The sequence below is a fragment of the Centroberyx gerrardi genome, chromosome 18 (assembly GCF_048128805.1).
Source record: "Centroberyx gerrardi isolate f3 chromosome 18, fCenGer3.hap1.cur.20231027, whole genome shotgun sequence".
Classification (NCBI taxonomy): Eukaryota; Metazoa; Chordata; class Actinopteri; order Beryciformes; family Berycidae; genus Centroberyx; species Centroberyx gerrardi.
Genome location: NC_136014.1, coordinates 15252810 through 15279739, shown reverse-complemented (window position 1 = coordinate 15279739; position 26930 = coordinate 15252810). Strand labels below are relative to the sequence as shown.

At 41.3% G+C, this 26930-nt stretch overlaps 1 protein-coding gene across 2 annotated transcripts in view; it reads right to left on the bottom strand.

The window, feature by feature from the left end:
• The window catches only part of akap7 (A kinase (PRKA) anchor protein 7), a 46889-nt gene that overhangs the window by 17656 nt on the left and 2303 nt on the right, over nucleotides 1–26930 (bottom strand). For both annotated transcript variants that reach the window (XM_071907300.2, XM_071907376.2), the window contains exons 3-9: nucleotides 26456–26614; nucleotides 25419–25573; nucleotides 24537–24673; nucleotides 23318–23478; nucleotides 20259–20371; nucleotides 19000–19046; nucleotides 18082–18182 (exon numbers count right to left, since the gene is read on the bottom strand). In XM_071907300.2, the coding sequence (XP_071763401.2) occupies nucleotides 18082–18182; nucleotides 19000–19046; nucleotides 20259–20371; nucleotides 23318–23478; nucleotides 24537–24673; nucleotides 25419–25573; nucleotides 26456–26614 (873 nt within the window). The remainder of the gene's footprint in view (nucleotides 1–18081; nucleotides 18183–18999; nucleotides 19047–20258; nucleotides 20372–23317; nucleotides 23479–24536; nucleotides 24674–25418; nucleotides 25574–26455; nucleotides 26615–26930) is intronic.

The window sequence follows — 26930 nt, the reverse complement described above, 5'->3', positions numbered from 1 at the left end:
CAGTGTAAATCACTGCTGTCTTACGAAAACTTTCTACCTCCAGGTTGGCCCTTATTTTTCTTTTTTTACTGTAACTTACTGCTTTTTTACTGTAATGTTTTTGAACACAATGTCATGTAGCAATTTTTTTTGACCCCGGGGGTAAGTCAACCATGTGACTGAGCACGGGGCAACCTCAACAATACTCATTTTTCCTCAATTCCTGAAAAGTTGCCATTGTAGAGTTGTGAGATTTCTGCAGGAAATAGACGATATTTGACTAAACTCCACCATCTTACTATGACAGATCAAGACAAATCATTTCTAATCATTTTCAACTTTCTGTCCTGTAGCTGTCCCACTCACTGGTGTTTCCTCTACATTCACAAAGCAGCGGTGAGGTGCCACAGCAAGAACTCTACCACCACTGATAAAGAAAATTGGAAAAAGAATAAAACCATGATAAATTACCACAATTTCTCCCCAAACAAACACACACATATGGGAATGATGTATGGGAATAATGGTTAGAAATGGCATCCAGCTAGCTACTATAGCCCTATACATACATAAGGCATCAACACTGAAGAATTTCTCCAATAAGAAAATTCAATACCATGAACTGCATTTAAGGTATCAGAAATAAAAAAATAAAGTTACTTCATTTTTTTTGTGTGTCTTTTTTGCACATAAATCGTTTTTGGCCAAAGACCACAAACTAATGGTGCAAGTCTTTATTGTTCGGACATATTAATCAGATCAAATCAGTGCTAGGTATCAGACAATACTTCAAGTTTAGCACTCAGAATTGGTATTGGCACTGAGAAGATGATAATAGTACATCAGTATTAGAGTACAACTATTTTGTCTTGTTACAAACACATAGACAAAAAAGCCAGGCAAAACCACCCAGCAATGTGAGCTGAACAGTTGGATTATGAGCGAATGAGACACAGTGTCACCCTACAAATATATAATCACCACTGACATAAAATACTGGATTGGATACAAAAAAGGATCTTATGGTATAACCCCATCACACACACGCACACAATGATACCTGTGCGCAGACAGTTGACACACACCCAACGCATATTCATACACACATACAGCATCTCCCAATAGACATTCGCCAATTAGTCAGAATATGAATCCAATTGATTTCTCCCATTTAACAATACACACCCACGCATGGAGACAGACACTTACTGATTTTCTCCTCTGCTTGGGAGAACGGGAAGCAGCACAGTTGACCCATGGCGACTCCTTCCCTCTCCTCTCCTGTTCTCCTCTCCCCTGTCTGTTACCCCTATTTTATCTCTCTCTCCCTTTCTTTCAGACAGGCAGATGGAGCGAGAGAGACCGGCTTCTGTCCCTTCCTCTCTCTCTCTCTCTCTCCTTCTGTGTCACTTGCTGTCTTTCTCCTCCTAGAAGGACAGATGGACGGGTGGATGGAAGCAAAGAAAAAAATCCTCCCTTCCCCTCCGTGCAGCCCGAAGAGACTGAGCAAGACAACAAACGAAAAAATGAACGAGTGGCTCTGTGCTCTCGCTCTACTTTGCACTGACACAGGGAGGAGGGGTGTGTGTGTGCGAGAGAGAGAGAGAGAGAGAGAGAGAGAGAGAGAGAGCGAGAGGGTGTGTGTGAGAGAGAGAAAGAGAGCTGGAGTGTGTGTGTGTGTGTGGGAGAGAGAAAGTGTACGTTTTTATGTGTGCGTGTATGAAGTGGGGAAAGCGGAGGAGGGGTGTGTGTGTGTGTGTGTGTGTGTGGCGGCAAGACTGTGTGTGTAGAAGGGGAAAGCAGAGGAGGGGTGAGTGTCTTTGTGTGTGAGCAAGCTTGAGTATGTGTATATGCAAGAGAGAGACAGAGTGAGCGAGCTTAAGAGTGTGGCAAGTGTGTGGAAGGGGAAAAGGGAGCGGTATATGCATGAAGGCGACAGCAAAAGCGTGTGTGTGTGTGTGTAGAGGGGGAGGGGAAGGGGGGCTAGAGGCTCCACCCCACCCACCCCTCACTGTAGCTTGAATAATGGTTGTAGAATAGCCAGCAGCTGCCTGCTGCTACTGTGTGCGTCTGTGTTATTTGTGAAATTTATATTTGCACATTTGTAGGGTCCAAATGTCCAAAAATCTACAAAATGTGTTACATGTGGGGGCAATTCTTCAGGCCTCCTTTGTAAATGCGTACATTTTAGAGTAGAGTTGGGTTTCGGGTTAGTTGAAGGTAAAGGTTAAAGATGGGTAAAGGAATATAAGAATACAATATGTGAAAATTAACAGCAGTTTCACCTCTGTGTTCAGTATTTATTACATTAACTAGCTTGTATGTTGCAGTCATTAGAAAAGACCCGGTATTCTTTTAAGGTTAGGATAAGGAGTTGGGGAATGCATCTAAATTAATAGTTAATAGTCCTTTCAGAAGTACATCAACACAAATGTGTGTGAGTGTGTGTGTGTGTGTGCGTGTGTGTTAAGCTCAGCGAACCCACACATCTGGTTTCTCTCTCTGTCCTTCTGTCCCCTCTTTTTCCATTTTCTTTCCCCACTCACCACACTGTTCCTCTTCCACTTTCCCACTGTCCGTCTCACACTCTCTTTCTGTCGGCCTGCATCCATCTCTCTACTTGCCCAGCTCTCCTCTTTCTCCACGTCTCAATTTTCTTTCTCTCACTCCTCTCTTATCTTTCCTTTCTCACTCTTTCCCTTTCTCTTATTCTTGTCTCCCCCGTTCTTCTCTCTCTCTCTCTCTCTCTCTCTCTCTCTCTCTCTCCTCTCTGCAGTTGACTACATATAATAGTCAGGCCTGAAGAATAATGGATTACATGAAAAGGGATTACATTAATCTGATTAGTGAAAAAGGTAACTGTAATTGTAACTGCAAGTAATGAGATTGCAGATAAAGTTATAGATAGTTAAGTGAGTACTTGTTTGATTACACTGTAACATGATTCATTCTCTTTCTCAGTTTAGCGTGCAGTGTCTCAAGTTCAAAGAGGTTACCTCTGAACCAAAATCAATTTAGGAGAAGGAAAATGAGCCTTTGTTTAAGTAAGGTAACTTATCATGCATACTGTGGCTGTGATGGTAAAGAGAAAAAAATAAATAAAATCCAAAATAATATATGACACATGAATTAAGTCATCTAGTGTAGCTCAATGGGTAGACCGTCCCTATGTGATTGGGTGACTGGTGAACTAATAGGCTGTATATTTTCCCCATTCTTTTATTTCCACAAAATAATTCCACTTTCAACCGGCAGGCATGAGCACTTGACTGGCAGATTGCGAACACCAGGTCACTCACTCCAGCCACTGACAGCTTGCCAGCATAATAGACAGCTATGCTACCAATCCCACTAATTCAATAATGCCTTCTTGAATTAGCTGAAGGATAGTATTTCTACCATAGGAGTGTATTTAGCCAACTTCTTCCACTGTGTTATACAGTTATACATACACACAATGGTTATGTTTACATGTGCACAATAAGGAGACTACTGTCAATACTGTGAGTAAGACAATAGTCCGTTTAAGCCGTTTACATGATGGCATAAACTGACAACTCCCCATAATAATCCTGTTTACATGACTTAAGTATTTATTTCATTTTTTTTCAAAAAAAAAAATTGCCTTTTGTTTCCTGTTCCACCACTATCAAATTTTTACCAAAAACAAATTCCAGTCATGATTTTGCAGAACCACATCATGTTGTTCATCACAGTCTTATGCCTCTCTCTATTGCAATTACAAAATGTCATGCTTCAGGCTCTATTTTTGGGAAACCTGCTGGAAAGGAGACAGCACATGCAACCAGCAACTGAGTGTCTTTGTGTGAGGATACGGAGCAAGGATTGGTGGGAATGGGTGGTCCTGAGGGAGTTCAGTGATATTGAGTGGGTAAAGAACTTAGAACTAGAACTTAGAATGTCCTCAAGATGATCTACTGGGTCCAATGCTCGCGTAGCCCTGATGTTGAGAGTGGCTGTGATTTGCTTACATTCCGTGTGCTCTGAAGGATGATACGGTCTCACATGATGAAACATTTTGCAACGCATGCTTCTGTTGTCAGACTTTAAGTAGCCAAATTATTTCAACGCTATCAAAATTGAAAAATCTTTCTACTCAACTGCCTTCCTTATTTATGCTTAAAGCCTCTGCATGTAGAATATTTACCTCAATATATCATTCTAAAATTCATTGTGACAGCATGGTATAATAGCTGTAGAAAAGTGAGACCATCGGCATGAAAATTGGTTTATTCAATGTGGTGCTTTTTATGTGTTTATTCTGTGTGCCCCTGGCTAATTGTGCAGGATTGACTTATGGCACAAAGGAGGGGCCTCAACCAAAACAGGAAGATGACTGCCTCACTATACTTTTTCATAGGCAAACAAATACAAAAACAAGTACAGATGCTGTACAGTCCCCTGGCGTCTAGCTAGTTGTGCAGCATCAACTGTTGCTACAGTATTGGAATAATCAGGCTACTACATCGTACTACATCATTCACCAATGTATTGTCAAGAAGAAGAAATCCACTCTCCTATATTGATACACTCTGGTAGGCTAGCAGTCTTAAAGTAGCCTGTCTGCCGAACCATTGCTGACCATTAAGCCCAACCTAGTTGTAACTAAAATATTCATTAGCAAAAATATTTTTTGTCAGCATAGATTAGAAACTGTAGTTACAAACACTCATTGTCATACGAACACTGGACAACACTGAAAAGTCACTAAATGTAATGGCACAGTCGCCCAGTTTGCAACAGTGCTGTAGTGGGTGTGTACCTAATTGGCATAATGATTGACACTATTCTAACCACACAAGTGGCTGTTTGTGTGTCAATTGTTAGCTTGCTGAAAAAGAAGGCATTTATAATTTTCGTTATCGGTTCATTGCACACCCATAGCTACAGCCAGCCTTATGTTGACCTCCCCAAATTTTCTTTTGACACCTCCCTCTTGCAGTCCTTCTATTGGCTATCTGTGGCAGTTCACACTGAATTCAAAACCATGGTGCTGAGGAAGGCTGCTGAGGAAGGCTGCTAAGGAAACTGCGCCCGGCACGCCAGCCTGCGCTCTGCTGCTACCAGCCACTTAGCTCTCGCTTCCCTGAGGCAAGCTGGTCATCGCTCTACCAGGCCTAGACTCTTCTCCCTCCTTGCCTGAAAATGGTGGAATGACCTTCCCATTCCAGTCAGAGCAGTACAGTCACAACTGTCATAACCTAAAAACTCACCTGTATGTGTCAGGTATGTGACAGCCTAAAATGTAATGTAAAATGTACCAGAATTAATAGTGTTCAGTATGCTAGGGATTTACCTTATTCAACTACCCAACTGTTTATCAAGGGCATTTTGCGTAGAAGTCCTGCATGACCATATTAAAGACATCAAAACACAAAAAAGTTAAATGTGTCTCAATGTCAGAATAATTCACCAAAGATTGATCTTGATGAGAGTAAATGCAGGAACAACTGATGATATAAATCCAACAATAAAAATATCCAAATCCATTTAGAGACAGATTTGAAAAACATGAAACAATTGGTAAGAATCAGAATAGTACCAATAAAACTCTACTGATACCTCTCCCAAACTACTAGCCTACGGTTTTTTATTCTACATCCACCACTGTATAAAATGACTGGGCAGCAGGGTAGGGTATTAGATGAGATTAGAGATACTGCTCTTGAATCAGAAGGCCTTGGTTCAAGCCCCCTTAACAGCAGGCATTCACTTTGCTGATCTGTCCTTGAGTAAGACAATGAACCCTACCTGCTTTTCAGTAGCTGCAGATTCACCTTAGATGGAACCGGGCAAGACAAAAGACAATTTTCTCTTTCGGGATCAATGGAGTATCACAAAAAAGAGGTGTAAAATGAAGAGAGAAGGGAAGATGTAAAAAGAAATCAAGAAAGAGACATAAATATACATACATAGTGAAGCATTACTGAAGCTCAGCTGTGTGAGTCGACAGTGGACCGCTGTCTCCAACAGCAGCACTCAGCTCACAGCTGCTACTTTACACCCAAACACACACAAAATGCTTATTCCTACACACACACACACACACACACACACACACATACATACATACACACATACAGCTGTGATGACTGGGTTATTTGTGGTGCTTAAGTGTTCTCACTGACAAGCCCCACTTGCTATTGAGCATTAATTATATGACACACACACATATATGCATGCACACACACCACCCCAGCATAGACACAATCTAATAAGATCAACAAAAATATTTTAATGGTAGGTAGGAATCAGGTTATAAACAAACATTCAAAACCAATTAATTCACTTTGCACTTTTAGAAACAACCAGTAATTGGTGGATATTAGCAGTTTATTGATGTCAGATCTTAAGATGTCAAAATCTTAAGGTAGCATACAGGGAAACATTTCAACTTCCATTTACAAATTTGCCTTTCCATCCCCTTAGTTTTTTCAGGAAGATGTTGATGTGTTCAATTTTATTCTGTTTATTATAACTCACCACCTTTATCATCTAAATCACCACCATCTTCGACCACTTTTCTGCATCCTCGACTACAAAACGTGCTCATTCAGGGGCAAATCAACAGTATATGTAATAAATATTGTAAGCCTATGAATAGCCATTTTCAACAGCGTCATTATGTGCACTTTCATTAAAAGCCATATTATGCAAATAAAGTGTCACAATACTGAGCTACAATGTATCCATACAATATTGCAGAGTAAGATATACAATATTAAGCTATATATTTTTCCCCACTCTTAGTTTAGGTCTGAAATACTGAAATAGTGGGACAGAAAAAAAAGAGAGACGAGAGAGAGAAAGAGACAGAGAGAGAAAGAAGAGAAAGAGAGAGCAAGCGAGCTGTAACACAGTGTTGACTTTGTTTAGATGAAGGTCGCCTCATCATGGTGCCTCAGTACTAGTCACAAGACAGGTTACACAGAGAGAGAGAGAGAGAGAGAGAGAGAGAGAGAGAGAGAGAGAGAGAGAGAGAGAGAGAGAGAGAGAGAGAGAGAGAGAGAGAGAGAGAGAGAGAGAGAGAGAGAGAGAGAGAGAGAGAGAGAAAGCGAGAAAGCGAGAGAGAGAGAGAGAGAGAGAACTGTATGGTGTAGATAACAGTGACTTCAATCTCCTCTCTAGTGATATGACTATTGTTTGTCACAATACTGATGTATGAATAATTAACTACAGACGTGCTCACATGCACAGTCAGGAAAAAAATAATGCACACATGACCTGATGCACATGCACACACAGACAAACAAGCACCTGCGTGAATCTCATGAATTGTATTAACTCTGTATGACATGCCCGTCCTCTTTGCCCTTTTCAAAAGAGCAGATTTTCTTGTTCTAGGAAATTACTTAAGCGTTGCTCACAAGCATGTATTCAACTACTTTGTTACAATCACATGGAAATCAACATGTGCTGGGCTCACTGCTCTTATGTCTAAAAAGAAAACTCACTCATATAGGTGTAGATATTTAGTACAGTATCTACAGTATCGTCACTTTCTACTTCTGTTATTTATTCAGCAGTCGTGATCCAGTACAGCAACAAAACCACCCACTAGGGAGGCCATCTTCCCAAAAATGTCTATCCATCTTCACTAAGTGATATACACAAACTGAAGGGAACTGAGACACTAAAGTATTACACTACTGGATGCCATTCACAGTTACAGAGCCTTCTTGCGTTGCTAGCAAAACAAGTCCGTCACCACAGAACACACACACTACCAAAGTTGCCTGGATCATTATTTTCTGGTAAAAATGTTTGACCAACCTAATCTAAACAAGTTTACAAAATGATTTACGCTAGTGTGAAATGTTTGGACAATGTTTAGACAGGGAGAGAGACAGAGAGCCACAGAGAAAAAACATTTCAAGTTGGTCGCAGTTGATTCTCATCACATCTGACATGGAAAACCTGAGGGACAGTTCTCCATTTCTCTCCACGTCAAACACACTACCCCATTTCCCCTCTCTCTCCACCCCTAACCTATCTTTCTCTCTCTCTGTCCCCCCTCTCTCCTATTCTTCCCCTCGGTTTTCATTCCCTCACGCTGTGTCGCTCCCTCTTTACCTGACCCATCCCTGCCTTCCCCGACCCATCCCTGCCTTCCCCTCCCTCCCTTCGACATCAATCTTCCTTCTGTTTAATGTCACCTTCCCCTGGACTCTCAATTTTCTCTCACGGTCTGTCTGGTCTTTCTGTCTGTCCCTCTCTTCCTCCACATCTCTCCGGTTTTAATCCTACTGCTTCTACGACTCTATCCTCCTCTCTTCTCCCTCTCTGCCCCCCCTCCTCCTCTTTCCATCATCATTTATCGTGCGTGTTTAATCTCACTCTTTCCCTGCTCTATCCTCTTCAATCTTTCTATCCCTCCCTCCCCCCCTTTCTGTCTTTCCCTCCTCTTTCCATCCTCCTTTCTGTCTGCTCAGAGTCACTCGACTTGTCTCTTCATTTTCTCATTTCTCCCCTGCTCTCTCCCTCCCTACCCCGCTTCTCTCGCCCTTCTGTCCTTCTCTGTCCTCTGTTCTCTCATCTGTTTTATCTCACTCCTTCCCCTGTGTTATCCTCTTAATATTCACAACTGTGAGCACAAAGTTCTCAGATGCATATTGTTCATTACAATCACTGTAGATTTGACTTTGACTTGAGGTTCAAGCATGTTTAAATGCTATGCTGGTATCACCAAACAAAGAGAGAAATTCATGAAATTTAGAGACCATCCAATACAATTAATCACTAGAAACAAAGTCAGTTCTGCGGCACCAATCTTGCAGAGGGTGAGGCTATACAGCAACAACAGTTCAACATAGTCAGGCTATCTTTGCATTAGCTGACTTCACAAAACCAAACACTGCCAGACAATCCCAGATAACCGGTCTCACACAGCTGGTTATCAACTGGCTCTATCAACCCAGGATTTACCAATCCAGCTGTGAGCGCCTTCACATGAAAGAGGCGGGGAACAAATAGCCAATCATATGCAACATGGACAGATTAAACTATTGATCCCCGTGGGGAAAATCAGGTCATTGAAGTTGAAAAAGTCATATGATTCAGCAGGGAAAAGGAAATAAAAAGAAGCAATGAAATAATCAATCATTAAATAATCAAACAACAAAAACAATAGACTATAAATAATTGTGGGATTATATAAACATACTGTCAACAATTTCAACACATTAAGTAGATTGTAAAAGTGGGTATGGGAAAGACATCTCTCAATAAAAACAAACTGTTATAATGACTAAATATGAGTATAAGTAAGGAACAGTGTTGCTGCTGACAAGGCTAGGGAGGACTGCTGGAGGGAAATTGCAGATAGTGTAAATGCATAAATTCTTAACACTGCCTTTCATTAAGACACGGTTTTCATTCTTCTCATTGACACAATATTGTGTCATCACATTGAGGCTGTGAAAAGATTTAATATGCACAAAGTCGGCCTCATGTTGCCTAAGGCTGTGATAGAATATGAGTTCAGTCTGTTGCATTAATCACTGTCGGGAAAGAATTTCAGCACACTTGATATGCAGCTGTAGGCCTAACTTTCATTCACTATTGGTCAACTAATGTAAGCTACCTGCTGCTTGTTAGAAGCCCTCTTATTTATTCATTATTTATTTGTAGGTCATGAAAAAGTCGAAAAATATCTTGAATTTTTTTTACCTACATTCAAGAAGTCTCGAAAGTCCTTGAGCACTGTTAAATAGAACCTTTAAGTCTTCAATGGAGGATTTAGAGGTGTTACATATATTGCCGTTTCTTGGTTCACTGTTTTTCTGGAGAGAAATCAGCCCACTTCTATGCAAATTAGTATATGATGTCATCTGGCCCTCTTCACTGGGGCATGGCCAAAGTCCCGTTTTAAACCAGGAAAAACCAGCAACACAGTCTCTGGAGAAGAAGTGACTTTATCTCAATAAAATACCAAGAGGTCACAGAGCACAAAACTACCACTACCTGCCTCTGTGTGTGTGTGTGTGTGCGTGTGTGTGTGTGTGCGCGTGTGTGTGTGTGTTGGCATGTGTTAGTGTCTGTGGGCTTTTGTATGCATGAGTGCCTGTATGTGTGTAAGTCTGCATGCATTAGTGTGTGGGTGTGTGCGTGAGGATATTATAAATGCCAATAGGCCAGGACAGAAGCTACCTACCTGTCTCCCGAGAGATAGTTATCTCCACTTTGCAGAACAACACTAAATGTCAAACAGACAACCTAGCCATCATTGACCATCTGTTTGTGTATGTATGTATGCATGCATGTATGTGTGTTTAAAGCCATACATACAGTGACATTTTGGGATTTTACTTCAGCCACTTGTTACAGTAAGGGGGCAAGTCTCAGCCTTTGCTTTTCAGCTACCCACTTGCTCCAAGCTCTTTATAGAACAAGAGGTTTTTAGGTTATCTGAAGGAAAAACAGATATTTTTAACATTCCCCACAAGAACCACAGGAAGAGCAACACAACACTAAATTCTAAATTTCAAAGTGTCAATGTCGAGAGAGAGAGAGAGAGAGAGAGAGAGAGAGAGAGAGAGAGAGAGAGAGAGAGAGAGAGAGAGAGAGAGAGAGAGAGAGAGAGAGAGAGAGAGAGAGAGAGAGAGAGAGAGAGAGAGAGAGTGAGTGTGTGTGTGTGTGTGTGTGTGTATAAAAAAGGCATTATTGTCCTGGTTTAAACATGAGACCAGCAGAAAAAGAGTCATGTGAGACTCACACACATAAACACACAAACACACTGCATGCATACACACTCAAAATTCGTCAGCCATCTCCATTCGTTTGCTTACATTAACATCACATTCCAACACACACACACACACAGAGCAGTGGCAGCACCCCGTGAATCGGCAAGAGAGAGCGAGAGAGAAAGTGAAAAACGGAGACCAACTGCTTGTGTGTTTTTCAGCGACCTAGTTCTGAGTTCTGTTCTTCTGCACTCTTGTTTGTCTTGACAGAAGTGGACAGGCAACATAAAACTGCAACATTTCTTTACGATTATTTTTAATCCATTTCTACTTTAGTAGGAGAGTAAACAGGAGAGAGAGAAAAGAAAGATGGGAGGCAGAGAGGGAGGATAACATGCGACAAAGGTTGTGATCCTGATCCAAACCCATGGCGTCACACCTACTGCACCTTAGCCCACTGAGTCACCAGGGACTTGGAGATTACAAAGACTACACGTGTAACAACTGACCCCCTTCTTCTCCTTTCACCCTCCCTTCTGTCTCTGTCTGTACACCCCCCCACCCCCACACACACACACACACACACACACACACACCCTCTCAGGATGTGTACCAGAGGGACTGTTGTGGATTATGTTGTGTTGTGGATTACGGGATTAACATATACACACACAATTACCTTGGTAAGAGGATATAAATCTATAGGATGTAAAGCAGTATGCATTATATTAAGCAGTATCAAACTCTGTGGTTTAGATTAGGACTTCTCTCACACACACACACACACACACACACAGTCTAAATTAATGAATACAATGAATATATAATGTTGTATTTATTCAACAATTAGCTGTTCAATCAATTAGTGAAGCTTATTGAAAATTAACAATGTGATTACATTGTTAATTTTCAATAAGCTTCACTAATTGCAGTGTATTGCAGTGGACTATGTTACTGATGACAAGTTCATGCAAGTAATCAATAATTATCAGCTGTAATCGCAACGTGACTGCCCAAGAGTCAGTCCAATTAGGTTTTACAGATCCACATAGTTCATATGCGTACTTTGCTCAGTATTTATATCTTGTGTTGCTACCAGTCTCTCTTTAAGCCCTTTGGCCAGTGTTCTTAGCATTACATTGTTGTCAACACTTTGCATTTTATAGTCTGCAGACACAGACTGTTAGCTCTGACTACCATCCTTCCCACCAAAAACACAAAATAGATGTTTTAGTTCAGTTAAAGATAATCTGAAAATATGCGGTCTGGATGGGAATCTATGAGAGGGAGATGTGGAAGCATCTATCCTGCCGGTGTGTTTTTCTCCACCTAGCCCTGCCTCTCCATATGGATGTGTATCTCTTGACAATGAAGTCATGCTCTGGTAATGTGTCCACTGCACATCAATATAACATGATTGTGATATGCACCCTTATAAACCTCTCAAAGCTCTCCATTATAGGAGTGTGTGTGTGTGTGTGTTTGTATACATCGTCTCATCCCCTGTAACCCCCCAGTTTAGCCTGCATCAATCTGGAATCAAGGCATACTCTGTGTGTGTGTGTGTGTGTGTGTGTGTGTGTGTGTGTGTGTGTGTGTGATGAAAAATAAGTACAAAATTACAGTGATTTAATAAGATTGTAGAGAATTAAAAGCAGTGACAGTTTGATGATAATGGCGCCACATTTCATTATTTACCATTTTGCTGGCATTGAACAATGGGTATGAGTCACTTGGGCAATCGTCGCTATGAGCAAAGAGGGTATTAGCGTGCACATGGAATTTTACCAGACACATTCTGACAGTTGATGGATGAATAATGGATGAATGAATGGATGAAACTAAAACAGCTGAGATCAATTCATTAATTCTTACTGTGGTAAGCTGTAAAATATGGACAAAATGTTTTACTGCATTTATTTGACAGATATTGCAGCTGCAATATAGATCATAATAGAATTTTCTAAAGTCTAGCTTGACATATTAAGTCTACATTACTTTTTGATGCGGTCTGTAACACTTCCAGATAGGGATACCTATTGCTATAAGGCTAATCTGTCATATCCACTATAACATGCCAAAACCACCAAAGGTGACATGATTTCTGCCATTTTCCATACATAAAATGATGTATATACAAAAAGGGCTCAGTATTTTTCTCTATTGACTAATGGTCTAGGTGTGGGGTCAGTATTTTTCTCTATTGACTAATGGTCTAGGTGTGGGGTCAGTATTTTTCTCTATTGACTAATGGTCTAGGTGTATACTCTCTTGTAATGGATCAGATTGGTAATCAGTACTGAGGAATACTTACACTTTAGTAAATGGAATGGGTATTGACAGCGAAAAAGTTGCATCCTACTTCTAGACGCTGGAAAAGCTCCCACTGGACTTCTTAGGGATAATAAATCTCATATAGTATTTATGGGCTTGAGGGAGGCATGCGTGCCAGACACTTCTCATTACTTCTCTCACTGACTGTGCATTGTAAAAATGCATTTAACAATTCCACACTGCGGCATTCTGAGGTAGATATTGCACTGTAATATCAGGATGAACTGGATATATTGTTCAGCTGTAGCTTTCACACCTTGTGAATATGAACCGCTGTGAAAAACACTTGACTAAAACACAAGCTTTTTGATGATAAGTGTGAGCTAAACATCCCCCCCCCCCCCTTGTCTCTCACTCCCACACACACACACACTGTCACTCTTTGTCTCTCACAGACAAACCAGTGATCCAGAAAACATTGTGACAGCCTAGTTCCACTCATGCTGACAGCTCTCAACACACACACACACACACACACACACACACACACACACACACACAGGGAGTAATTAGTGTACTTGACAGTGGTGGTTAGGGAGTATGTATATGTGGGTGTGTGCATGTGCTTAATGATATGCCCGAACTATTTTTTGGTCGTTTCGTGAAACAATTTTAAACAATTACTTCCCCCAACCTCCACCGTTCTAAAAAATTATATGGGAAACATTGTTATATGCAAATGAATAATGCAATATTATTTGGGTTACTCCAGTATCCCATTTTTTAGTTACTGTACTGTATATGTCAGAGCAATATTAGCCCGGATACTGAAGCATATACACTAATCCTGTTTACTGCTGTTTTTTGCGGTCCATGTAAATTCTGTTACCATGGTAATGATGGGATTATTCAATTTATTCATGTGCACAAGGATAATGGTGATCACGACGCATAAGAGCATATAGACTGGTTATCCTAAAAAAAGACCTTAAATGGGTAATCCGCACGATTCTTGTTTTTCTTGATTTTGGAGACACCTTTGGTGACAAGCGGTCATTGCTTTGAGGTTTTGCACTCATATGTAGGCACTAACCCAACATAATAATAAAGACACTCAATGTCGCTCCTCATCATCCCTTCTCCCCCGAGTGCTTTTCATCTTTGGAAGGCAATGACGATATTCACACTACTTTGTTTCGGAGGCGGACACTTCGGAGGCATCTCCCTCTGAGCGATTAATCGGTTTCTTTTTCCTTCGATATTCTGTTGATGAAAGGTACTTTCTGCATGTATTTTTCAGCCATGGTGGTTGTTGCTGCTCATGCTAATTGCAGAGTTCTTCTTCAGTTTATTCCGAACAAACCACTGTTGCTGCTTCCAGAAACGTAAAACGCATCACTTGCTGTGCAGAAGAGAATTTGTGCAGGAGAGAATCTAAACCAGCAAATGTAAAAGCTTTCATGAACTGGGTATAGGTTGGATCATTACTGTATGATATCGATCGACGATAGAGAGTAGCAAAACAGACTTTTATTCATATGAAGAGTTTGCGGATTGTGACTTCAACTGTGATATAAGCAGGAACTCTGTACATGTGAATGGACTGAACGGCACACGGCTCCACCAAAGTTCATTGTCATATTTGAGAAGGGAACAGTTTGATTTGATGTCACATCATACCTGCCTCAAGAAACGGCAAAGCAACCTGTCTAACCAGTTCAACAACATGCCAATCACTGCTGGAGACACAGAAGACACAGGATAGAAACCTGTCTATCCCTTTCTGCAACATACTGATCTGTGCTGCAATGGAAACAGCACAGAAAACTGTTTATCCATTTCTGCAAAATACTGATGTACTGAGTGTTTTCTTCATATTTATTCAACAGTTGTGGGCTAATACTGAAAAAATGATAGAGAAAATGTAATAAAAAATGTAATTAAAATAAATACAGCAGCTTAAAAAGGGAAAATGTATCACCAAGCTGTGGAGAGCCAAATTTGTCCCAGTGGCCCAACTATGGGCACCAATTAGCTAGAGGGAATTCCACTGTCCAGTATGTGAGCATACAGCCCCCTCTGGTGGCAAAATAGTGCTACTGAAAGCCAGACACACACATATACATGTATTTTGTCTATTCAGTCAGCAGTGGGCTAGTACAGAGTGAACAGTACCACCCCTCTTTCAGAACGCCACTATTACAAAACAAATACACCAATTTATACAAACACAGAAGCATGGCCAAATACATACATCCCTGTTTGAGACAGGATTGTCTAGGAAGAGGTCAAACTGGCCCTTTTCTACTTTTCTATGGGGACACTGCCCTATCTGAGGGGGTCAATGAACATGATACTGAACACTAATATTTTATTGCACAGCAACAGTGCAGCTCTGTGGTATGCATGTATCATTTATCTTAAGTATCCAAATATTTAGGTCCCTTAATAAGGACATCTGCTAAATCACTAAAATGAAAAACTAACTTTAAAATCATAAATTCTTCAAACATTCACTTCAAATAGCTTATGAAAAGGCCAAATGATATGTTGAAGATGTGTGAATTTGGGTGAGTTCATGCTGAGAAAATTCTCCTCTTCCAGTGTCTTCTGAATATATCTAAGGTCCCGCCCTAGTTGAAGGCACTCCAGTGTAGCCCCGAAAGTTTTAGCACAAGAAGTGTGTTAAGCTGCTCGGGCTTCAGGCAGCTTCAGAGGCATATTTTCACACCGTTCTGTGCACTGAACCCTCTCCATATCTGCTGTGTGTACTGGCAGCACTAGTGCAATGGGGCCAACTTCAGGAAATTTGTAGAAGCCTCTTTGTGGTGCTGGAATTTGATAGTATAAAGCTTTGCAAGTGGGCTTGTAGGTACTTCTCTGCTTTCACAATTCTTTTTAGACAGAGCTACTCAGTTTTGGCTTCCTGATGACCGCTCCACCTGGTCCAGGCGCTGCAGAAGTCCCTTATCTTTCAATCAGGCAATCCACCTGGTCATTACCATAGGTCTCACGTTCTTCTTCTGATATGTGGTGAACATTAGCAAGGGTCAACACAGAGAACGCTGAAATTAGATCAGTAGTCTGTTGGAGAAATCTTCTCTCAAGCTGCTCCAGCATATATTCTATCAAGGCAGTTTTCACAGAGCTTTTCTCACAGAGATTTTCCTTCTCTGTGCATTCGAGTCTGTCACACAGACTCCCTTGTACTGTCCCTTGTTGTCATAAACTCTCCAGAATCCTGCTTAAACTTCTCTGAATAAGCACCATCTTTACTAAGCAAGGCTCTCAGCTGATGCTTTGCCGTCTCCAGGGCCGGGTTGATAATAGAATGATCCAAGTCTCTCTTTTGAAAGATGAAGTTTAGCCGAGTCAAACTGGGAATGACATTCATGAGCATAGCCCAAACTCCCTGAAAGTCACATGTGGCAATTTTCTTTGAGATTCTCTTGCCTGTAGCTTCATCTTGCTGCTCCAACATCACAGCCAGAGGTTCCCAAAACCTGCACACAGACTCTGTAGCAGAGTAGAAGGAAAACCACTGCACACTTTGCACCTCTTTCATCTTAATCTGAGGAGAATCCAGGACTCTTTCCATTTCCTGTAGGCTGGCCACACAAACTGTTGTATGCTTGTAGTACAGCCCATATATACTCTCCTGAAACTTTCTCATGCATGGGATATTATTAGCAAGTGCCAACCGATGGGTGATGCAATGGATGAAAAGGAAAATCCTCCTTCATCCTTGCTGCCACTCCAAATCTCTGGCCAGTCAAAACCTATAGATGGAAACAAGAAAATACATTTAGTTGCCAATTACTAAATTATTCCTGTATTGCACTGCATTGCACACCGTGGTTGTTAAAATAGAATAAATTAATAAATAAAAACACTAATAGCCACTTCAGCATTCAACCAGCCAAATTCTACATTATAAATAATCCCCAAAACAAACAAGTTGGTCAGGTTAATCCATATAGTATGGTAAGGGTAAAAAATTATCTTTAATATTGAAAAAATTAGCAACTCACCGAGGCTTTGTCAGATCCAAATCCCACCATCTTCTGAGGGTCCACTTCCTTCTCTTGCAGGATTTGTTTGATAGTGCTGTGCTGTGCTGTGGCTTCTGAGACTATTCTCATGTAGACGCACAATTTCCAAGTAGTGGAGATATCCGTACTCTCACCAACAAGGACGGAAACAAACTGCGATTCCTTGATTTTGTGAGCGATGTCTTCCTCCATCACATGAGCAAGTGTGTCTCGCATCTCCTCATATTTAGTGTGAGATCTACACCATGCGTTTTTACCCATCAACCCCCTCAAGTGTCCCAATGACCATGTACCACATTGTCTGTATTGCTTTGATGAGTGCCTTTTGATTTAATGTGAGTGGATGCTCGAAAATTGTTGCATCCAGTTGTAAATGGGTTCCGTTTTCCCTTGTTCACACACACACTCTGCAGTACGTGAGTTTAAAGTCTCACTCTTGACCATATGTTAGCCACGTAGGATGCTTCAGCAGCCAATCCATTTGAAAATTGTGCTTGACTTTCTTACTAGCTTGGTCCGTCGTTTCCCCTGTAGCGTTTCCCCTCTTGTCACAATTTGGCCATCGCCTTCTTTGTTACCATTTGAGCATTTTCCTTTTCAGTTTGCTGTGCTGCTGGTACACTAAAAAACTCAACCATTGAGCAGTGGCACCCATCCTTTGGATCTGTAGCCAGAAATCTCACTCCCGAATCGCCTGGCCAGCAGCGAACAAGCTCTCCTGTCTCCACACAGACACTCCCAGCTTCCACTTAGCAGGTGTTTTGAGCTACTGTGCCGCCTTCAGTCCAGAGAAAATATAATGCCAATCAGAGAGAGAGAGAATAGAATATTTACTCTGGCTATACTAGAGTGTTAAAGTTTATATCACCAGGATTTTTGGAGGGCCAATTGGGTGCTGTGACCAAATTATAGCTACTTTAATTTTGGGGGGTTAATGGCAATGGCATGGTACCTAACCTGATACGTGCACACAAAATAAGGTTTAGAAGAAAATGAGGCTGTTCAGACAGGAGTGTGTGTACTAGGCTGTAGTGATGTGGTTGTGTGTGTGTGTGTGTGTGTACACTAACCTAGCTGTAGTGAACTCTCAGTGTGGTAATATCCGTCTTCTTGCTTCTTCTTCAACATGGAACAAAGATCCACCCGCTCAACCCTCTGGTCTCCAAAAAACCTGAGTGTTAAAGTGAGAGAGACAGAGAGTGACAGTGACAGTAACAGAGGGAGAGTGTGAGCGAGAGAGAGAGAGAGAGAGAGAGAGAGCGTGATTGAGAAAGAGAGTGACAGTTACAGTAACAGTGAGAGAGACAGAAAGGGAGAGAAATAAAGGGAGGTGCTGATGCCTCCAGCAGGTAGTGAATGCAGTTGTCACTCTCCATAACCAACTTGACAGCATTAAGCACTCAAATTAAAAGTGACAACCAAATTTAACTGCACTGTGTACTTGGCCTGTGAGTAATTTTTCATCCAAAGAACTACAAAAATGGAACCAAAACGTCAAACAATATGCCGCTGTCCAAGCAGAACACACTATATACCGTATGCAAAGTAATGCATGTATAAAAAGCAAGCTAGGGAATTATGGGCTCTGAAACTATTTTAAGCCACTAGTGAGTCAGATGTTAATTTTGTTGCTAAGCAGTAATGGTAAAATCTCTGCTTAATAACTAGAATCGGATTTGTTACCGCAGGGAAACCAAGTACAAACGGAGCCATAGTTCTTTACTGTTCATCAGATATGGCTGAAAATCCCCTCAAATTAAAAGGTGACAGTCTGCACAGTCAGAAAACTGTCTCATTGGCACCGTCTCCTCTCACATCAATAGCAAGCATGGAGTGTGGAGCCAAAACCTTATACAGCCTGCCACTGAACTCATTGTGAACAGGCAGACAGAAAGGCAGACAGACAGACCAGAGTACAGAGCCTACAAAAACATAAAGTCAATATGCTGTGGTCCAAATACTTGGCTCACTATATGAAAAGCGCCTACCTGTTTGTATAGTTGGAGTAAAGGGCTGGGTCCACACGTTTTATACCCTGAGACAGAGACAGAGACAGAGACAGAGACAGAGACAGAGAGAGAGAGAGAGAGAGAGAGAGAGCAAGATTTATTGTATTTCTGTATTGTATTTAGATGCTTTAAAAATACTGTTTATGTAACACTCATCACACAGTTTAGGGCATGCACATTCATTCTTGACACAGACACACACACTTATATAAACACAAATGCACACACACACACACACAGATTGGAAGAGCAGTGGTACACCGTCTGGCAGGCGCCGGGCAGGATAAGATGTCATCAGGTGTCAGAGGAAAAAGATTGAAGACACTGTCCTTCCTCTGTCTCTCCACTCCAACCCGCCTCTCTCCCTAATCACTGCTTATCTCTCCTTCCCGTCCCTTTCTTATTTCTTTCTCTGTCCCATATCACACCCATCCCCTCATTCCCTCTACCCCTTCCTTTGTCTCTACTGTAAATCCCTCCCCCCTTCCTCCCATCCCTCATCCCTCTCCCTACTCCCAGTATATTCAATACCATGACATCATTTACATAGTGCTTTTTATTAAAATACCACATTATGCTTGCTATTCCTTAACTCTTGTGTGTAACAGCGCCACTAGTGGTTCTGGCTGGAGCAATAATCCCACAATTATCAGCTTGGGCAACCGACTATGGGATGCCTCCCCCACTGAGGGGAAGGTGAGGAGAATGAAAAAGATGGCTGGTACCAAAGAGGAACGCTGCTGCAGGTGTTTGGCAGTTCTTTGGGTTCAACTCAGATGACAGCAGAAAGCAAGTTTATTTGGAACATGTATACAAGCTTTGCATAAAACATGTTTAAGAAAAGTGTAGAAATACAAAAAATGCAGAGCAGATTCATTGATGTCCACAGTCACAAAAACAAACAATTGGGCAACAGGCGCTGACATCGAGTAGATATTCAATACGGCTGGGAATGTACTGATCCAATTGTCACACAGCTTAATCCGGAAACAGTCATCAAGATTTTCTCTTTGGCCAGAAACTACATAGTAGACTATATTTGATTTTTTTTATATTTGGGCATGTTTAGACTTGCCCAGCCCATTTCCATCACCCAGGAACATTATTATACCAATACTATGATGAAAATTTGATATCCCAGTAAAATATGGAGACAATATTACGATATCCATTTTTTTTTTTAATCACCCAAACCCTACCCAAAATATGTGTGTGTGTATTCACGCATGCGTGCATACCTGGGAGCGTAGTTTTGGTGCTCTGGACAGCTTCATAATAGTGAGGTGGGGTTCAAAGCCACGACTGTCTCCTTGCAGAAGACCCTGCTCCTCAAAACGGCTCCGCAACAACTCTGCAACACACACACATACAATTTAGATTCTTTATATACCCATCCAGTAATTATATTTAATCCTTATTTTTATGGATTTTCTGCTTTATTAAACAGTATACAGTAGAATGTGACAGGTAACATTAAATTCAAAACTTAGATTTGCAGACAGGGTGTATAGTAGAAACGTACAATAAAAACACATGATGAAAAAACTACTGTAAACCCAAGTAAAGCACATAACATCAAAACACAATGAAAATACAAACAAATTGCCACAAAGCATACAATACAAACAATCATCCATTGATTAGACCAAACAGGGAGACTCTAGGTCGACATAGTGCAAAAATAAATAAAGACTGGTGAGAGAAGAGATGACATGTGATGTGAGTTCATTAGTGTGATTCAAACCCATGACATATTATGCAGCACATGGTATGCCTGGACTCCCCTATATGGACCTTTGTAAAGGCATACAGGAGGATACAAATAGTGCAGATGGCTGAGCAGCTTGAAGGTAATGTGTCAATGGATGGGAAAAAAAAGCTTTTTGCACACATATCATTTACACACACTCACACACACACACACACACACACACACACAGTGACAGACAGATGCATGAACAAGGACATACACACACACACACAGACAGCCTGCAAGGACAAACAAAGAGATACACAGACACATAAACACACACACCACCTGATAAGAGGATTTAGAGGGAAACCACAGAGGTATTTTTGGAAGAGGAACTCTAGAAGGAGAGAAAGGTTAGTATATAATCAATACTGAGAGGGGTAAAAAAAAAAAAAAAAGAGGGAGAGAGACAGAGACAGACAGGAGTGGAGGGGGGGGCAGGATGGATGGAGGGCAGAGGTCAGTGGAAGCAGAGGAGAGGACAGGAGAGTCTGACTTCCCGTCTTATTCTTAAGTTTCTCTTTCAACAGTAGGGAGACGTATACAGCATTACTGGTGGCATGAACCATACAGACCCATAGTCATCATTTGCATTTATTTGCATTATTTGCACTGTCTTTTGCATTTATTTGCACTGTCTCTGTTGTCTCTATTGTTGTATATTATGTGAATTACCTTTATTTTTATTTTAGTTCCTATATTCTTTTATTACCTTGTACTTGACTTCCTTGGCATTGTCCGCCATTTGCTGCTGTGGCACCTGAATTTCCCCAAGGGCATCAATAAAGTGCCATCTTATCACCATTCATTTATGTTTACTGGTTCATGAAATCCTTCACATTTTTAGACCGAGTGAAAGTGTGGAATCACTTGGCAGCAGCCATTATGAAATGACTTTGTTGAAATGAAAAGTTAAATGAATGGGCCACGTTCTGGAAGGGGCAAGGCCTCATGATATTGACAAGGAGCTTGAGTCAACATTGTGTCTGATATGATTTTCACAGACTACAATGCTTAGAAAAATACATGTTTCTAAAAGATTCAAAAATGATCTATACAGTATCATTATAAGTCATGTAGATCCTTGTGGATCTGTATCTAAAAAGATTATTTATTGCATTCCCCATTTATACCAAGCCCATAGATGAAATGTCTTTCAGGATCTGTCTCAGCTTGGACGACACTAACATTCCAAATGTATCATTTGTGGGGGTTTGTGCGATTAATGGTAATATACTGGCTGTGGATTATGAGCTAGGAAATCCACACTAAAACAGAAACCAAAGATGATATTCCTATGATTTTGGGCCATTTCATCTAGATTTGTGAACATGAGCAACTCTCCCAAACCTAGAAACAAGAGAGCCAACACTCATGTGTGTGAACTGGGGTGGATTTTGCCATCAAATACACCTTAATAAATTAAAAGGAGTAATTTCCTGATGTGTGTCTACTATTAGAAATCATTGCATAATGTTTGTTGCATAATGAGTGGAAATGGGTAGTATTAAGGAAATGGGAGCTCATTTACTTTGTGTGTGTGTGCGTGTGTGTGTGTCGCGAGAGCAATGGAGCGAGAATCCTCTTAGAAATGTTAGTTTAATGTTGTGCCAAAGACACAAAACACACATACAGTACACGCAAATGACTGTGCATATACCCTCACGCATGCATATAAAAGTATATATGCAAGAACACAAATGTACACATGACGCACATACACACATGTGTGCAAGAAGGGGGGCAGGAGGAGAATGACTATTCTCACATCAGTGAAACAAACACAAGAGGGATGAGAGGAGAGAATCAATTACGTCTGGAAAAACATATAAAATTTGACTCAATCCATTAAACTGGATCAAGAAGTAGAATTTAGACAAAAAATAGCCAGTGGCTCACATGAGCTGTCAAACTATGTTCTTACCCCAGGTTATCTTTAACCCAAAACTAAAACTTGGCCCAGGCCTTGTTTACCCACATTTACCCCCCTGCTAGTCCTGGACTAAAGTATGGGTTAGACCCCCTCTGAATATGCCTGTGTGTGATAAACTACGGTCTCCCAAAGCCACAAGAGTTTGTTTAGCCTTGTAATCTGTGGTGTCGCATAGCATTTAAGCAGACTGTCCTTGAACTGGAAGGCCCAAGTACAAGCCACTATGACAGCAAGCATCCGCCCTGCCGAAGTGTCCTTGAGCAAGACACTGAATCCCTACCAGCACCTGGGCTGCTGTAGCTGACCCCAAGCTCTGACCTCCCTGTGGAGGGAGGGAAGCGAAACAACGGACTTCTCCTTCGGGGATCAGTACAGCATCACCAAAAGGTTTTACAATGCAATTCATCCTTGGCTAAGTACAGTGTGAAAAGCCCTTAACAGCATCGTAACTGAAAACTACAAACAATATACCAACAATATAATTCAATATTCACACCATACATGTAACAATATAATCCAATATCACTTTACAGTGAGAGGAGAAGAGTTGAAGGAGAGGAGGAGGAGAAGACGGGAGAGGAGAGAGTGAAGCGATAAATGATGCCACTGACCTGCCAGGCTCTCCAGAGTGTGTTTGTGTTGTCCTGGGGCCAGCCCGATAAACACCACCTCCTTCCTGAACTGACCGATCCCCGAGAAGGGCAGCACCAAGTCCTGCCCACCCAGCAGCTCAGCCAATGACGGCTTGACCTGGGCCAGCACAGTGGCCGCCCTAAAAAAGGAAATACACACATCGATAAGCACGACAACACACACAGAGACAGACACACACCAATGCACTATTTAATCCCCTCTCTCCCTCCCTCTCATATTACATAAGCGAGAATCTAGTGATTACTAATGACACAATCTTCTGCTTGATGTAGATTAAGCATCACTATCATCACATAACATGGCTTGTAGATTCCAGAGCTCTATATCTCAATGAGCTGTGTCACCGAAACCCAAAAGCATTGTTTGTTCCCAATGTTTCCCAATAAAATGTTGGAGTAATAACTTCTTTTACATTTATTTTTCACCACAAATTAGCCACTTCAGTTTACCTAAAATAGTTATAACAGCTTGTTAGGATGGCTCGCCTTCCTCATTAAACCAAAGGGTCACAGCAAGGTGACCTGGCAGCCAGTCATGCTGCTTGGGTTTCAATGAGGAATGCTTGATCCACAAAGAATTACAGTCTCTGTGATCGTCCTCTCCACACTTCCTTCAAGCATTGATGTTAAGCATTATTGTTGGGGTCTAGACCTGAAATAATTTATAGACCTATCTAGCAGCTTTCCTGGAAGTACTGAGAGGAAGAGATAAGATAAAAGTCGTATCTAATGCAACATCCTAATAATTAGTCACTGCAGAAAGCTGCATCCCTGTCTTCAAGGTCAGTTCAGTCTGTATTCCAGCTTCACATTCACTACTGTCTCCCTAAACCACAAATAAGAGATTAGAGTTTGTTTGGCCTTCTAATCTGTGATGTTGTACGGCAGCATGGTAAAAAATGTATTTTGAGAGGTACTCTGTTTAATTGAAGCTCAATATTTTAGCTATTGTAGTGTTTGTGTAAAATCCAGGAAGAGCAAAAAGGAAGAGATGGAAACCAGGAGGAAGGAGAGATTTGTTCTATGCAACATCCTAAGTCTCCTCATAGACTCCAGACAAAATAATCAGTCACTGTAAACTGTACAGGTCTGTGTGTGTGTGTGTGTGTGTGTGTGTGTGTGTGTGTGTGTGTGTGTGTGTGTGTGTGAGTGCGTGCGTGTGTGTGCATCCACTCACAGGTCTACTTGCTCCTGATTGGCGAGGTGAGCAACTAATAGCGTGATGTGGAGAGTGGGGGCAGGGATCATGGCTTTGGCCAATCGGGGCTCCTGCTGAAGCACCGCCTCCTGGACCTCAATCACAGCTGAACTGATCTGTCATTGGACAAATTTACTTTCAATCACCAACACTGCTGAATTACTGTAGGGGAGACAGACAGTGTCAGAAAACTTTCCACAACTGCTCATGTCCTCTCGTCCCTCACTACCAACCGTCTCCTTCCAAGAAGTGGCTTGGTGTAGATAAGTGGAAGAAGAGGGGGAAAAGGGGGAAAAAAAGGAGAGGAGGGGAAAACTGGGCCAGTTTCTGCAATATAACTTCACTGATGAGGCATCAATAGATGATGACCTCAGGTTAATCAATGTCCACTCTGAGAGGAGCTTTTTAGTCAATAAGCATTAAGATTTAAGTTGCCATCAACCTTCACGTAATTGAATCTTGAAAGTTATTTTTTCTCTATAGATTTCCTCCTAATCAACTGTTTCAATCAGCTGACATCTAAGTATTGATTGAGCTACACTGACCAAGTCCCAAACAGCCAATTCATTAATTTACTGGAGAGGATAGAGTTAAGTGTTCTCCACCAAAAGCAGCCTCTCTCATCTCCTCCACTATTGTGGAGGCAGGAAGAGGCAATAGGGATCATAGCCATCAGTTTCTGGGTCACAAAGAAAAGAATAGAAAGAAAGATTGATTTTCAGGTCAGGTGAGGTGAGGCTAGCAATACCTACTATTCTCAGAACAATGATCAATCTGACCATCAGGTTAAAAAAAACAGGAATTAGCCACTAATTGTCTTTTTTTGCTAATGGGCACAACTATTGAATAGTAGTTCCTGACCTGTGTGTTAGTGATGGGGATGGAAACAAAATAGTTGGGTCGCTGGCTCTCTTTCTTTTTTTTTTTCTTCTCTGCATCCTCCTCGCTGTCCACTCGCCCTCCGCAGTCTCCTCTCTTCCTCTTTCTCTTCTTCTGTGTTGACTCTGGGCTGGGGACTGGAGAGAAAGGGCAAAGATACTTCACATTTAGGACAAACCCACTGCATAACAGAACTCAATTGAATTTACCTTGATATTTTGAATTAGTGAAGTTTTAGTTGTCTAGTCTAGTTTTTAGTTGTTTAGTTGTGTTCACCTGGCACCTGTCACATTGTGTGGAAAAAAGTTGAAATGTTTGTCTGCCATTTTCTCAGATTCTCTGAATATAATTCAAATGTTATTTTCCAGATCTTGGAGAATTCAATTAAAATGTGTGACCCTGAACAAGCCTCCCAAAGCTAGAAGCAAGAGAACCAAAACAGCCAGACAGATAGCCTGTCAGTCAGTTGTATGAACACTTACATTCCACTTCCTTACAGGCACTAGAGCTAGTCGGGGAAAATAGACGCTCTAATGTAACACTATCTGAGCAGTCTTAGTAGTACAAAGTCAGTCAGTCAGTCCAATAAATTCAGTTCTACTAGTACCTACTTCACAGTTTCAGATAGTGTATGAGTCTAATTATATAGTCAGTCAGTATGCCAGTCTGATAGGTAGCCAGTTAGTTAAGTGAAATGTATATGTGTTACAGTATTGCCACTTACATCATGATGCATTCTGCATATTGGTACTAGGCAAGGCAGTAACAGCTCTGACTCTAAACTGTCTGTTAGGTATCAGCAGTAGTCAGTCAGGAAGGCAGTTAGCCAGTCTGTCAGCCACTAGTTTAAGTCATAGCCTCAGACAGAAGACCTACTAGCCAATCAGTGTTAATTGGTCACTCAGTCAACCAGTTTCTCTTGCCGCTTTCCTTTAATCCTCTACTGTAAACTATCAAAAAATCTGAATTGTAATTCAAAGACTATTGAAAAAAAAAAAGAATATTTCCAATGTACATACATCCTAGCTCCTTCCAAGCAGCAGGGCTGGCCAAAGCAAATGGAAGCTCTGACATTAAACTGTCTGAGTTATCAGCTGACGGTAGTGTTTTCTTCATCATCTTCCTCCTCTCCCTCCTCATCCTCCTCTTCATCTGCCTCTCCTTCAATCTATCTGGAGCTGCATACAAAAACAAACATAACATATATAAACACTAGAAGGGCACTTGGAGAGCGCAGACCTCCGCCAAGGTTTGTGCTATTATTGCTTGCTCGTGAGTCGGATCCGGATCCACTCGAAAATTTAATGGGTTCTTCCTTGGCCCATGCTACACCCTTCCACGAAGTTTCATGAAAATCGGGCCAGTAGTTTTTCCGTAATCCTGCTAACAGACAAACAAACAAACAAACGGCACCGAAAACATAACCTCCTTGGCGGAGGTAATAAATGCACACAATTAACAAAACAAGCACACACATATGAACATGAACACAAA